At 40.0% G+C, this 13147-nt stretch overlaps 1 protein-coding gene across 1 annotated transcript; it reads right to left on the reverse strand.

Moving 5' to 3' along the window:
- Window positions 1-2098: 2098 nt before the first annotated feature.
- Window positions 2099-12646, reverse strand: LOC140147817 (amidase-like). Its single transcript, XM_072169564.1, is given in 12 exon segments — window positions 2099-2298; window positions 2475-2661; window positions 2981-3060; window positions 3779-3841; window positions 4327-4492; window positions 4879-4953; window positions 7380-7580; window positions 8032-8171; window positions 9651-9695; window positions 9698-9801; window positions 11877-12111; window positions 12616-12646. Coding segments are annotated over 12 exon segments (1527 nt in total).
- Window positions 12647-13147: the final 501 nt, after the last annotated feature.

The raw sequence follows: 13147 nt of genomic DNA on the forward strand, positions 1-13147 counted from the left end.
CCCTTTATCTCAGCAGACAAAAACGACAACCAACGGGCACTTAAATTTGAGCTATCTGCAGTTGATAGCAAAATCACACGAATCCGACAAACACCAAAATGACATAAAACAGATAGAGAAATGTAAAAGCTTTATTTCAAAGTTTGTTTGAGCGTCATACGCTATTCGGTTCTTGAGATATTTCAATTTTAATATTACCACGTAAATCAATGCAGGAGCACTATAGACACCGGCACCAGAATCGAGCAAATTACGGCATGTCTCGACACATTTTCTTTTAGTATAAAAATCGGCACTAGGCGGAATGCAAAGCTAAAAAGAAATGTTAAAATGATGAAGCTGACCAAAATTGCTATCTTCAGAAGATAGCAAGCAAAAAAAAATAATAATAATAATAACATTAAAAAAAAAAAAAAAAAAAAAAAAACATTGCCTAGCACGCGTTGTAGATGATGATTCAGTACGGGGCGAAACGGCAAAACTACATTGAACGGGGCTGCGCGCTCAGAGAAAAATCGGCAGTGGGCCGACTGCAGAGCTATAAAGAAATGTAAAAATGACGAAGACCAAAATTTAAAACGGCACTTATAAAGCAGAGATTATCATCTGCCTGTTTCTCTATTTTTACCTCCCCCCCTTTTTTTTTAATAGCGCGGCATATAGGCCGAATGCCGATTTGTTAATTCGGGCAGAGTAACCGTGCGTGTTTTAGGATTTTTTCGCTATATCTACTGAAGATAGCATTTAGAATCTCATCCCGATTCATTGCATCTTTCTACTCTAGAAGTAATGTTTTACATTATTTTCTCTAAATTTTTTCTTCATCATGTAGCGGCGAGTTTTTTCTTTCTAATACATCAGTCCCGATCAGAAAGTTTAAAGCGGTATTACAGACTCATCACTTTCCGCATCTGCCTGTTTCTCTATTTTCACCTCTTCCTCCTCCCCCCTTTTTTTTAATAGCGCGGGATAAGGCCGAATGCCGATTTTTTTTATTCGCGCAGAGTAACCGCGCGCGTTTTAGGATTTTTTCGCTATATATATCTACTGAAGATAGGCCTAGCATTTAGAATCTCATATAGTCCCAAATTAACGCCTAACGGTAACGGTTTATCACGCCTATAGTCCCACTGAACTTTGCATAAAAATTCTAGAAAATCGGTACAATATTAACGATTTTAGTGTTGAAAATCGTGTTTTACTAGAACTTGTGAATGTGATCTCTACAAATTTGAAAAGAAAATGCGAAAATTTGAGTGATATTTACGATTATGTGCGCATGAACAAACGAGGTGAGAACGCGGTTAGCAGTCGGATGTAAACACGGGAAGATGTGGCCTTTTTATATAGCACTAATTTTCTCAAAAATTAGTCGGACCTAAAATGTGTAGTCATTTTTAGAAATGTTATGCAGAATTTTGTTCTAGTTAAGATGATATCAAATATATATTTCAAAGTTGGACGTAACTCGACTTATGACCAAAACGCGACCACTATTTAGCACGTAAAGTCTCTGGAAAGCTTTTTTCTGGTATGTACCCTTTATCTCAGCAGACAAAAAATGCCGAATGCCGATTTTTTTTTTCGCGCAGAGTAAACTCGACTTATGGCCAAAACGCGACCACTATTTAGCACGTGTGACGTGTGACTTGTACTTATGGCCAAAACGCGACCACTATTTAGCACGTAAAGTCGCTGGAAAGCTTTTTTGTGGTATGTACCCTTTATCTCAGCAGACAAAAAAACGACAACCAACAGGCACTTAAATTTGAGCTATCTGCAGTTGATAACTTATATACTTTATACTCGCATGCATAATTTGTGTCCAAAATTTTACAGAACAGTATGGCTGTATCGCTCATACAGGTGAACCGTAACGTTTATTTTAACGTTTATTTGGTATAATACTATGATATTTTAATAGGTGCCATTCAGGTCGTCAAATGTAGAGTCTTCGGAGCTGCACTTTTCGCAAAAAATAAGGTTCTTGCATGGGAACTGTCGTTCGGTTTGTAAACTGCTTGGGAACAGGTATTTTTGTGGGCATAACAACATTTTTTTCTTATAAGATCATCAAAAGAGAAACAGCCTGTCCTTTTCACATTTTGCTTGCCGTAAGTTTTTCATGTGCGCGTGCAACTTTCAAGACGGTGGTTTCATCCCAGTGTTTTCCTACGATCATCATACCCACTGGTAGCTCGTCTACCCAGCCCGCATTGATGGAAAGTGCTGGATGGCCAGTCACGTTGAACCCCATGGTATTATTTGGACTAACAATAATTGTACTGTCCACTCTTTCTGTAACAAAGAAGATAACAAATAGCCTAATTGTGATGATATTAATATACAACTCATTAAACTACATTCGAGTCAAAGTATTCATTAGTGTATTCGTCTTACTCTGTCAAGAAATAAATGTAAAATGTTGATTCAGGATGATTGATTATTATAAAAAGTTTGAAAAGTTATAATACCTTTAAATGACATTCCAGATTTAGGTAGTTTTGGAGGACCATACGGGACAGTTGGTAAGATGAGTACATCATGATGTTTAAAAGCATCGTCGTAAGCTTTGCGTAAGAGTCGTCCCAGATTCTGCCCACGTCCATAGTATTGCCCATGATAAGTATCGTTGAGATATGCACCGCTCAACATGACATACTAAAACAAATTATATAAAGTAAGCAACAGCTCACTTACATTATCGCTATGAACTGATTTTAAAATTACACAAAACGGATTGTTAGAAATTTATATTAACTGCGTACAAGTCTAACTCATGAATATTTTACTCCATGGAAACATCCATTTTTACTACTTAAGGATGAAATCAAAACTCGACCGGTGGTTGACCGTTGGTTCCGTCCGGTTTCTACCGGTGGTTGACCGTTGGTTCCGTCCGGTTTCTATTGTTCTTAACAATGGGAACTGGACGGCACCGGCGGTCAACCGCCGGTCGAGTTTTGATTTCATCCCTTACTTCGTTATTCTTCGTCATCTTCTTCGTCATCATCTCTGTCTCCTCTTCTTCTGCGCCTTCTACTTCTTCGTCTTCTTCAACTTCAAAAATTGATTTGTGCAAACAGGAACGGGTAGCCGAATGCACCTGATATCCCAACTATACCTTGAATGTATCCGACAAATGTTTAGTGTCATTCTTCAAAGCCGCACCCGATGTCTTCATATTGCTGGAGGGATAATATCCCCTGTAGCCGAGTCCATGTACTTAGAATGAAGGGGAGAACTTTCGTTTAATGTTCAAGAATGTACCAAAAACATAAATACTGATATCCTAATAATGCCGGGTAATAAATATCATTATTATTTAATCGCATATTTCCATAGGTCTTGCGGTTCTTAGAGTTCCGGCCAATAATAAAGCAATGCCAACATTTACCGGTATTTATTTTATTCAAACGAAAGATTTGGGCGTTTTTACCATCCTGAAACAATTATGGGCATGGCGCGAAAATTTCACTCATTAATAACAAGCCTTGAGATCTTCGTGTGTGCTTTATTCGTCTCAGTATTGAGTGCAAACACCGCTAGGCCAAAATATTTCAGTGATCCTTTAACATGTCATGACAATTTCTGGTGGTCGTTCATTATCGTGACATTTTGGTCAATCGGTCATATAAATACAGAAATTAATAATAATAATAAAAAACGCAGTGATTTATAGTGCGCTACGCACAGGCACAACGCCTAGACGTTGATCCACAAGCCTCAGCACACTTTACAGGTCAAGTTAAAGTAAAAGAATAAAAGAACCCCTTACGTGATCCATTTCGCATTGCATGATGACAGCCTTCAAAGCCAATCATAGTCCAAATATCACCGCCTATCATAGATATAATGAAAGACGAAAAAAAGGTTATTGCTGATCAACAGAAACACCCATGTCGCTATGGTGACCATGTACATGTATAATAGTCAATATTCAATGAGAGATATTACATTATTTCGGAACAAAAATTCAAGTTCTTATATGTACGCTGACCACAAGTAGTTCAAAAACTCAAACACAAGTGGTGAATACTCTCAATCATCTGGAAATCATACAATGAGAGAATAATTTCAATCTCTTCAACCAGATGAATCCAAAACGTACCTTGGAGCAACCAACGTTGCGGTCAGTACCACTGACCATCAGCTGGGTTGTGATGTTATACACCTTGAGACCCGATGGTGTATAACATCACAACCCAGCTGAAGGTCAGTACAGTGGTACTGACTGCAACGTTGGTTGCTCCAAGGTACGTTTTGGATTAATCTGGTTGAATAGATTGTTATTCTCTCAAACACAAGTGCTCTTTTGTCACTTACTATGTTTGTGTAATGGTATTGAGACATCTTTTATTTCAGCTCCAACAGTTGCCAACTTGTGAGCTGCTTCGGTGACAATATCATCAATAGCCTTCACAGATATCCCATGACCAAAACCTTCTTTAAGAATCCCAATTCGTATGCCATCAAGATTGCCCACTTCAATCTGTTGAAATATAGATGAAATACACTATAATGTGCATCAGGTTGTCTTACAATACAATATGAATTGTTTCATTTGGTCAAGTCGTCTAGGGCCAGTTATTTTTGTTTTGCTCTGCTTTATAGGCCTTTTATTTTGTCTGTGTGTTTGTTTTTATAACATGTATCGATTTCCCCTGGTAATCAAACACCTTGCTTACTTACTTGCTTATTTCGGGTGGTTTTCCCGAACCACGACAGCTTTCCATATCCTCCAGTCCTGCATCGCCGTTCCCAGGTCTGATGCTTGTAGTCCAGTGTCCTGCTTGAGAACATCTACATATGTAAGGGGTAGTCTACCAAACACCTACTTATTTACTTTATTTCATAATAAATAATTAAAAACGGTACCTCTTTGCTGTATTCAGGTACATCAATATTAGGAGGTTGACGATGATCCAATCCATTGTCATACCCAGCAAGAACCTTGAAGGGAAAAACAAGACTGGATTAAGGCGTGAAAGTCCTCACTATTGTGAGTGGCTATAACTTTGAGTACATTTAACTTTAAGCCATGATCATTGATGAAAGTTCGGAGAATTTTGTTAGCTTCAGTTTGATCCCAAACTAAACGAATGATCAGAATGATTGACGATTGAATGGAATTTGATGCAATTTGAAAAGGTACCAATTCAAACAAATTACGCGGTCCGAAATATTGCATACCGTAACATGTCCCGCTCACCTGAAATTTTATAGCTTTTTATGGTCTGGCCAGTTGTATTCAAGTAAGTTTGTTCCATCAAACCCAGTGTGGCGTACCGTGGCCGCTCCTTCCCCGGGGGGCTGAAGATAATTCAATTTTGCCGCACCTTCCTCAGCAGCCCGAAAAGGTTGACCCATTTTTTTCGGTGGTTTGAAAAAGTGAATTCTTTTTGCCGCCCATTCTTCTTCCACCGCCCCTTCGTTCTCCGATAGTAGCCATTTCGAGCCAGAATGAACCCAATATCGGGCCAATACCACAATGTTTGCTGGGAAGCAGATGGATGATCTACAGGAAGCTGACAAAAAGGGCGGCTATAACATCACATGGAAAATCCATAACATCTTTGGTAACAGAAGAGCTAACCCAAAGGTGAAGAAGCGTGATGGATCAACCCCGTCCAGTGACAAGGAACTACTTGTTGAGAGGAGAGAGTACTTTTCGGCACCTTGAAGTATTCACAAGACTTATTCTTCCTAATCAGTGGATCACCATTGTTCCATTTCAAAGAATGGATTCCTTGGTCTCGGTCCCAGCCGATTTGTGCCCCTTTGTCACCATGGTCACTAAACAAAAGTGACGGAGGAACACAACCCGACTGGGACCGAGACAATAGATTCCTCAGCCTTATGTCTAATTGTAGAAAGATCACACAGATGTCAATTACTGGAAAAGCATATATAATAACAAGATATGTTGATGAGAATTAGAGACCATATAGATCCCATATTAAATAAGGAAGAACCAGCCGGATTCTGCCCAACAGAAAATCCACATCCTTAGCACAATCATCGAATCTTGCAGAGCTTATCAACTTCCCCCAAATCCCCTCACCATCTCATTTTATCGACTTTATGAAGGCTTTTGATTCAATGAACAGGATTGATTGTTGTGTTTTCAATACACCGCCACTACAATACTCCATTATAGCCATTGTCAATGCTATAGTTGTACTTTATAACAAATGCAAGAGTACTGTTATGGTGGATGGCAACAGCTCATTATCCACCTGCAGTGAGATGTTCTAGTCCCATTCTTGTTCATTGTACTTATAGACTACCTGATGACGAATGCAACCGAGGCTACCGACTCTGGTGTAGTAACACACCTACGTCAGACAAGTTGATATCCAACCAAGATTATAAATGATCTGGATTTTACCGGACAACATTGCTTTGCTTGAATCTTCCATCAAGAGCACACGCAGACACAACTGATCAGAACAGCAGGCGCAGCAGTACATCTAGGTCTTTATATCATCAGCTGGTATACAAAACTGAGTGCATGACAGTCAACTGCAACTAACAGACACAGACACCACTTCAAGTGTATGGAGAACCTATCAAGCGCAACTTCTGATGTATCCAACTTCAAATATCTGAGATCAATGACGGCTTCCAGTACTAGTGACCTACAACCAGGCGGAAAGCACTTGTTTGGATTGCTTTTGGAAGTTAGAGCACATTTGGAGAAGATCTTCATCGCAACCAAAATCAGGCGTTTCAACAAAAACCTGCGTAACTGTTCTTTTTTTATGGTGGGAATCCTGTGTATCTCGTGACATGGAAAATAAGATATATGCATTCGCCGCATCATGCAACAGGATTATGCTCAACAACAAGCGCCTTGACTATGAGCAATGCAACGAACGGATCTATGCTATGACTGACACTCAGCCTCTCTTCAACTAGTAAGGCAGCGTCAACTTCGCTTCCTCGGACACATCCTGAGGAAGATTATCCGGGAAGATTATACTCATCGCATGCATGCAAAGGAGATCTGGGGGACAAATCACAACTTATCTAACTTAGGCCTATCATATACATAAGCTGTTTGGGATACCAGTAACGATTTATTGCCTCAATAGCTATGGTTCGCGGTGCTTAGAGAAACTTTGTAGTCGCCTGCTCCGCAGTTGAAGTAGTTGAATGATGTGGTGGTAGGCATTGATCGATAAGAGGCATCTCTGCATGGTTGACATGGTTGATTGATACCCATCGTACCAAATTCCATTTAATCATTATTCCGATATTGTTTTACACATGCAGTTTGGTATCATACCGCAGCTATATGTTTTTTGATGTATTTACTACGCAGGTTCTTTACTTAAATAGACCTAATTGCCCAAATAAGAATAATGCGTTCTAACCTTTAACATTAGCGCACAATCACGAACTGTGCGGGAAATCGGTCCCACATGATCCAGGGTTGGTTCCATGGACATAACTCCTGTAATAGGTATCAAACCCCACGTAGGTTTGAACCCGACACATGCATTCCAGCTTGCAGGTATTCGTATTGAGCCACCTTGGTCACCACCTAACGCCATGTCGACTTCACCAGCCGCTACCTAAATGGCAATAAGTAAGGCCAAAAAAAAAGTTATGTGATAGCGTGTAGACATATGCGCTGGGTCTCTTTACAGGCCGCGCAGCGGCAAAAAAAGGAGGGCTAAAAATAACAAGCACATCCCACACATACCCCACCCCACCCACACAAATCTCGCGCAGCACTTAGCCTGCTAAAAATAACAAGCATAGCACATAACTTCTTGCACAAAATGAGACAAACTTTTCTGGGGGCTTGCAATTCAAATTATGTTGAACACTAATTATGTTTATGACGATTGTTTTCTCAATCGTGTTTGTTTATTTGCGTGTTTGTGTGATTAATTTATTGCTTCTATTAGAGGTGTAATGATGGCTCTGAAAAGATTCTTTTTGTCCAAACAAACGAACAGATCCAATGCAATCAGTTTATAAAAGATTTCTAATTTATTTGTCAGTTTTAAAATACATTACCAAAACTGAACTGCCAGAGCTAGATCCCCCAGCTGTTCGTGTTTGGTCATAGTAGTTATGGACCGGACCATATGCACCTGAAGAACTATAGCCAGAGAAACATAAATGTTCGCAAGCTGCTTTGCCGACAATGGTGGCTCCTGAAATATTCAAAATTATACAGAGTGTATGGTTTATTCACTTTCGCTTACTTCCAAGCTCGTTCATAATATTTTGATATTAACTGTAAAGGATGTCAGCATATACTATAAACCTTATGTCTTGGCAGCAGACCCGTCTTCATCAATAGAAATCAAAGAAAATAGAAACAAAACAAATCTAAGATACAGAGACATGTCCGGTATGTCCAGCAAGTCATATTTCAAAACTGGCTTCAAAGAAGTGTCTTGCATTGCATGAAGTGTCTTGCATGAAATCATGAGTAAGAGTGTCTTGTATGGAGACGTGACATTTTAACATGTTGTTTTGTATAGAGACGTGACTTTGTGATTAGCTAAAAAACGTGCCTCAAAACTGGCTTCTTTCTGCAAGACCGACCGGTTTCACAGTGTACCTGGAAGAGGTTTCAATGAAAGTGTGACAATGTTCGATATGTTCAAAATAGCTGAAAAAAGTCTATTAGTGGATGAACTTCACTTCTTGCATGTAAGCATTCCTTTTCTGGGAGGGGGAGGTCCACATGTTGTAAATTCCGCCTCCCTCGCAAAGCTAGGGCGGTTCTCGCACCCTTTCTGGATTATGAGGATTCGGAAGTATCGCAGTATGGTCAGAAGTGTATGGCCTCTGGGTCTGATCTCAGTGGGGAAATTGGGCCAAAACCCGGGCCAAAACTGGACCACTACCATGACTACATGATCAGAAGATTAGTTGTACAAGACAACCAACCTACGGTATTGCGGAAGAATGAAATGTGGAAATGTGACTCAGTGCGGAATAATAATACGGTGTTGTATTGAGCTGAACAACGTAAAACATCCTGGGTACTGGCCTGGAAACCCTGGGTACAGGCCTGAAACGTTCACTTACCAGCATCTAATAGTACGGTGTTGTATTGAGCTGAGCAACGTAAAAACCCTGGGCACTGGCCTGGAAACCCTGGGTACAGGCCTGAAACGTTCACTTACCAGCATCTAATAGTACGGTGTTGTATTGAGCTGAGCAACGTAAAAATCCTGGGTATTGGCCTGGAAAACCCTGGGTACAGGCCTGAAATGTTCACTTACCAGCATCTAATAGTACGGTGTTGTATTGAGCTGAGCAACGTAAAATTCCTGGGTACTGGCCTGGAAAACCCTGGGTACAGGCCTGAAATGTTCACTTACCAGCATCTAATAGTACGGTGTTGTATTGAGCTGAGCAACGTAAAATTCCTGGGTACTGGCCTGGAAAACCCTGGGTACAGGCCTGAAATGTTCACTTACCAGCATCTAATAATACGGTGTTGTATTGAGCTGAGCAACGTAAAAATCCTGGGTATTGGCCTGGAAAACCCTGGGTACAGGCCTGAAATGTTCACTTACCAGCATCTAATAGTACGGTGTTGTATTGAGCTGAGCAACGTAAAATTCCTGGGTACTGGCCTGGAAAACCCTGGGAACAGGCCTGAAACGTTCACTTACCAGCATCTAATAGTCTCGTCACTACAGAGGCGTCGATTTCAGGTATCCATTCATCATTGGCACACCAGCTACCATGATATTATCCTTTACTGCGATCTTCTTACCAAATAATTTACCACTTTCGGCGCCTTTAATGGTTGATTTGCGGCTCCTGGGGCACAAAATGGTGAAATAATTATTATAATTTACTTTGCAAATCATCACTATCTGGCTTCTTAATCAGGTGGGTCCGTCACCTGATTGGTTAAGACTGAATCTACTTTCTTATGTACATTCCTTTCCCCAACACTACTTGGGTCAGATCAGATGTTTAAGTCGATTTTAATTAAATTTGCCTAAGAACCTCTGACCCAAGCATGTTATTATGGTTATGGGTTGTTTTCACATAAAGTTCTTCTTCATCGTCGTCGTTGGCCGTAGTCATCTTCATCATCATCATCGTCGTTGTTGTTGCCGCCTGCGTCATCTTTATCGTCATTCATGTCATTGATTTATCACCATCATAATCATCATCGTCATCGATTCATCACCAGGTATCATCGACATCACTGAAGTATCTGACTTTTCTTGAAAAACAAGTATACGCCAGGGGGATTTGAAGGGGGAATATAAATAAATGAGTATCTTGTCTCTTGAGGGTGGAATCTGATTATTTAATCATGAAGGGGGTATGTTAAGTTTTAAATGTTTTTTTGCCGATTTTTTCCCAGCGTAAATATTAAACGTCCTTTACTGCGGCGGCTACTGGACTACTGGTTTAAGGATTCCCAGTTGAAAGTAGAGGCCCTGCGATGCGGCTCTAAAAAGTAAAATGGGTATTTGTCATTTGGTCTATCATGTCTATACTGCCATATTTTGGTTTAATACCATGGTATACCCTGGTATATAATCATTATACGTCCAATATAACCATTTTGTATATTCACCATTTGGTCTAATATCCATCTGGTCTAAATAACCAATAGGTCCGTATAATGACCATTTCGTCTTGTACCCATTTACCTGAAAAGTCATTTAGACTACCAGAACCTTGGGAATTGGCAAATAGACCTTTTTCCCTCTTTCCCATCATGCACTATTCCAGGGGGGTATGAGTGTCGCAAAATACATCATCTCCCCGGGGGAGTACAGAGTTATGTTCATCACATTCTGGAATACGGACATTTCGATTGGTGCCTTCATCACAAAAAAGGAATCCCCGATAATGATGATAATGGCGCCACGGTCACTAATACCTTTCGGGAGCAAAAAACAACATTTCTATGCCTTATGGACATGGTGTATTCACCCAAAAAGTTTCCTGTTATTGAAACCTAACTTTGCATACATTTTATAGACCTAATGGTGAAAAACTATGACGGGACACGCAGTGATATTTTACCGGCGTCCGTTTCACTTTTTTTTTCGGAGTTGAAAATAAAACGAACACAAAATCTCTTACACAGATGTTCTGCATCGCTCCGTAACTGCATCACTCGTGTATTCAATAATTGCATAATTAGTAACATCGATGGCCTTTACGATAATCCGCATATATGGAATACGTATGCCCATATTAAGACAAAATAATTGCAAAGGACTGGCAAAGACCATCGGATGCACACGATCTATGAGGTTGATGAACTACGTCATACCCCCCTGGAATAGTGCATTGTGGGATAGAGGGAAAAAGGTCTATAGACGAACGGGCATTATAGACCAAATAGTTAGTAAACTTATAAATGGTAGACCAGATGGGTATAATAGACCAAACGGTTATTAATGGCTATTAGAAGATATTAGACCAAGTGGTTATTAGACTATCTGTCATTGGACCAAATACTATTAGACAACATTGGACTAGGTGATTATTAGACTAAGTTGTGCGACGCAACCACCCTAGAGCTGCAAAAGGTCTGCTTTGTCTGTAGAAAATATCTATAAATTAGGCCAAAAATTGTCAAATATTTTGATAAATATACCCGAAATCATGAACTTTCAGTGAAATTTGTTAAATAAGATCCAAAAATCAGTTGCAGAGATAAAGGTATACTTTTGAACAGTAATGAATATTTCTCTTGAAAAGGTCTTCATTTGTGAAATCCCCCCCCCCCACCACCACCACCACGAAAAAAGTCTGGGTATGGGTCTGGGTATAGAGCAAAATGGTAATAGACAAGACTCACCATATGATAATAATGGCAGTAGACTATCATGGCAACAAACCCCTAAAATTATGTAACTCACCAAGCATTGTAGGGGTTTTCGTCAGCAGAAGGCGTATATCCCGGTGTCCGTGCATATTTCACTGGTAGAGATGGTTCCACAAGATGATCCACACGGTCAAAGGCTTGAAGAGCATCGGTTATTAACGAGTGACATTGTTTTAGCTCGTCGTCGCTCACCGTATAGTTCAGACGTGTTGCCAAACCTGATAATTCGACTGTAGTTGGTCCAGGAACTGCTGGATCGCGAAACAGCTCTGTTACATAAAATACACATTAAATCACAGGCTAAGGCTTCCTATATACAGATACTCATGGATGCTAAAGCTATATAATAAATGCTTTGTATAGATAGTATTATATGCTAAATGATTGCTGATGTGTCTTCACTTTTGTAGATAGGGTACACAAACACCATGCACCATATAGGCACTTTGGTGTCATTTTGTGCTACATCTAATCCTTTGACGTAATGGTCATGCGTAATTGCCACTGGATTCAATACTTATCCCAGTCACAGATCTCATTAACGTCAATTAAAGCTAATTAAATAAAAATCTAATGGCTATCTTTTAGAATACCCTACCATTTTTTACATTCACAGTGTATGTGTATCGTTCATAAAAGACACCCATTGAAAATCTACAGTGGTAGGGTATTCTAAAAGAAATCCAATCTAATTTTGCTCTGCTCAGCATATGCACGAAATATGTCGTATTCTCCCATATTTATTTGACTATCAAATTCGTTAAATTACATACCCTTTCGTCCTACGTCCACAGAGTCTGCCATTTTGAATACCAGAAACTGTCGGTTTGCACCACAGCTACCTGAATACTGAGTATAGGCTACTATTATAGACCCAGTTACAGAATTAGGCCCGATTTCGGCACTGGCTCCATTGAAGTTCACCCAGTGCGCAATATCATCGACCAGGTAGACTGCTTTGCATTCCCTTTTTGGTATATAAATAATTATCCTATGCCCCCCGGCCTGTGTCATTCCATAAAATACAACCCCGGGAATCAGTACAACACTCCCCATCAGCTCTGCCCTGCGGTTCCGGGGGGCACTTCAATATGAAATGGATATAGGTAGCTATAGGTGTAGGGCTGGCACTTTCACACATGATGCAGTCATGTCTACAGTAGATTTCACCACGACCTTTGCAGGACTTAAACCTCATTAAAAGCTATTAAACCAAGATAACACTAATTGAAAACAGCTCAACTGATTAAATTAGATCTTCTCTGGTTGTACACATGTTTCTGCTTTACCTGTGCGGTATCGCAT

This window comes from Amphiura filiformis, chromosome 3 (assembly GCF_039555335.1).
Source record: "Amphiura filiformis chromosome 3, Afil_fr2py, whole genome shotgun sequence".
Taxonomy (NCBI): Eukaryota; Metazoa; Echinodermata; class Ophiuroidea; order Amphilepidida; family Amphiuridae; genus Amphiura; species Amphiura filiformis.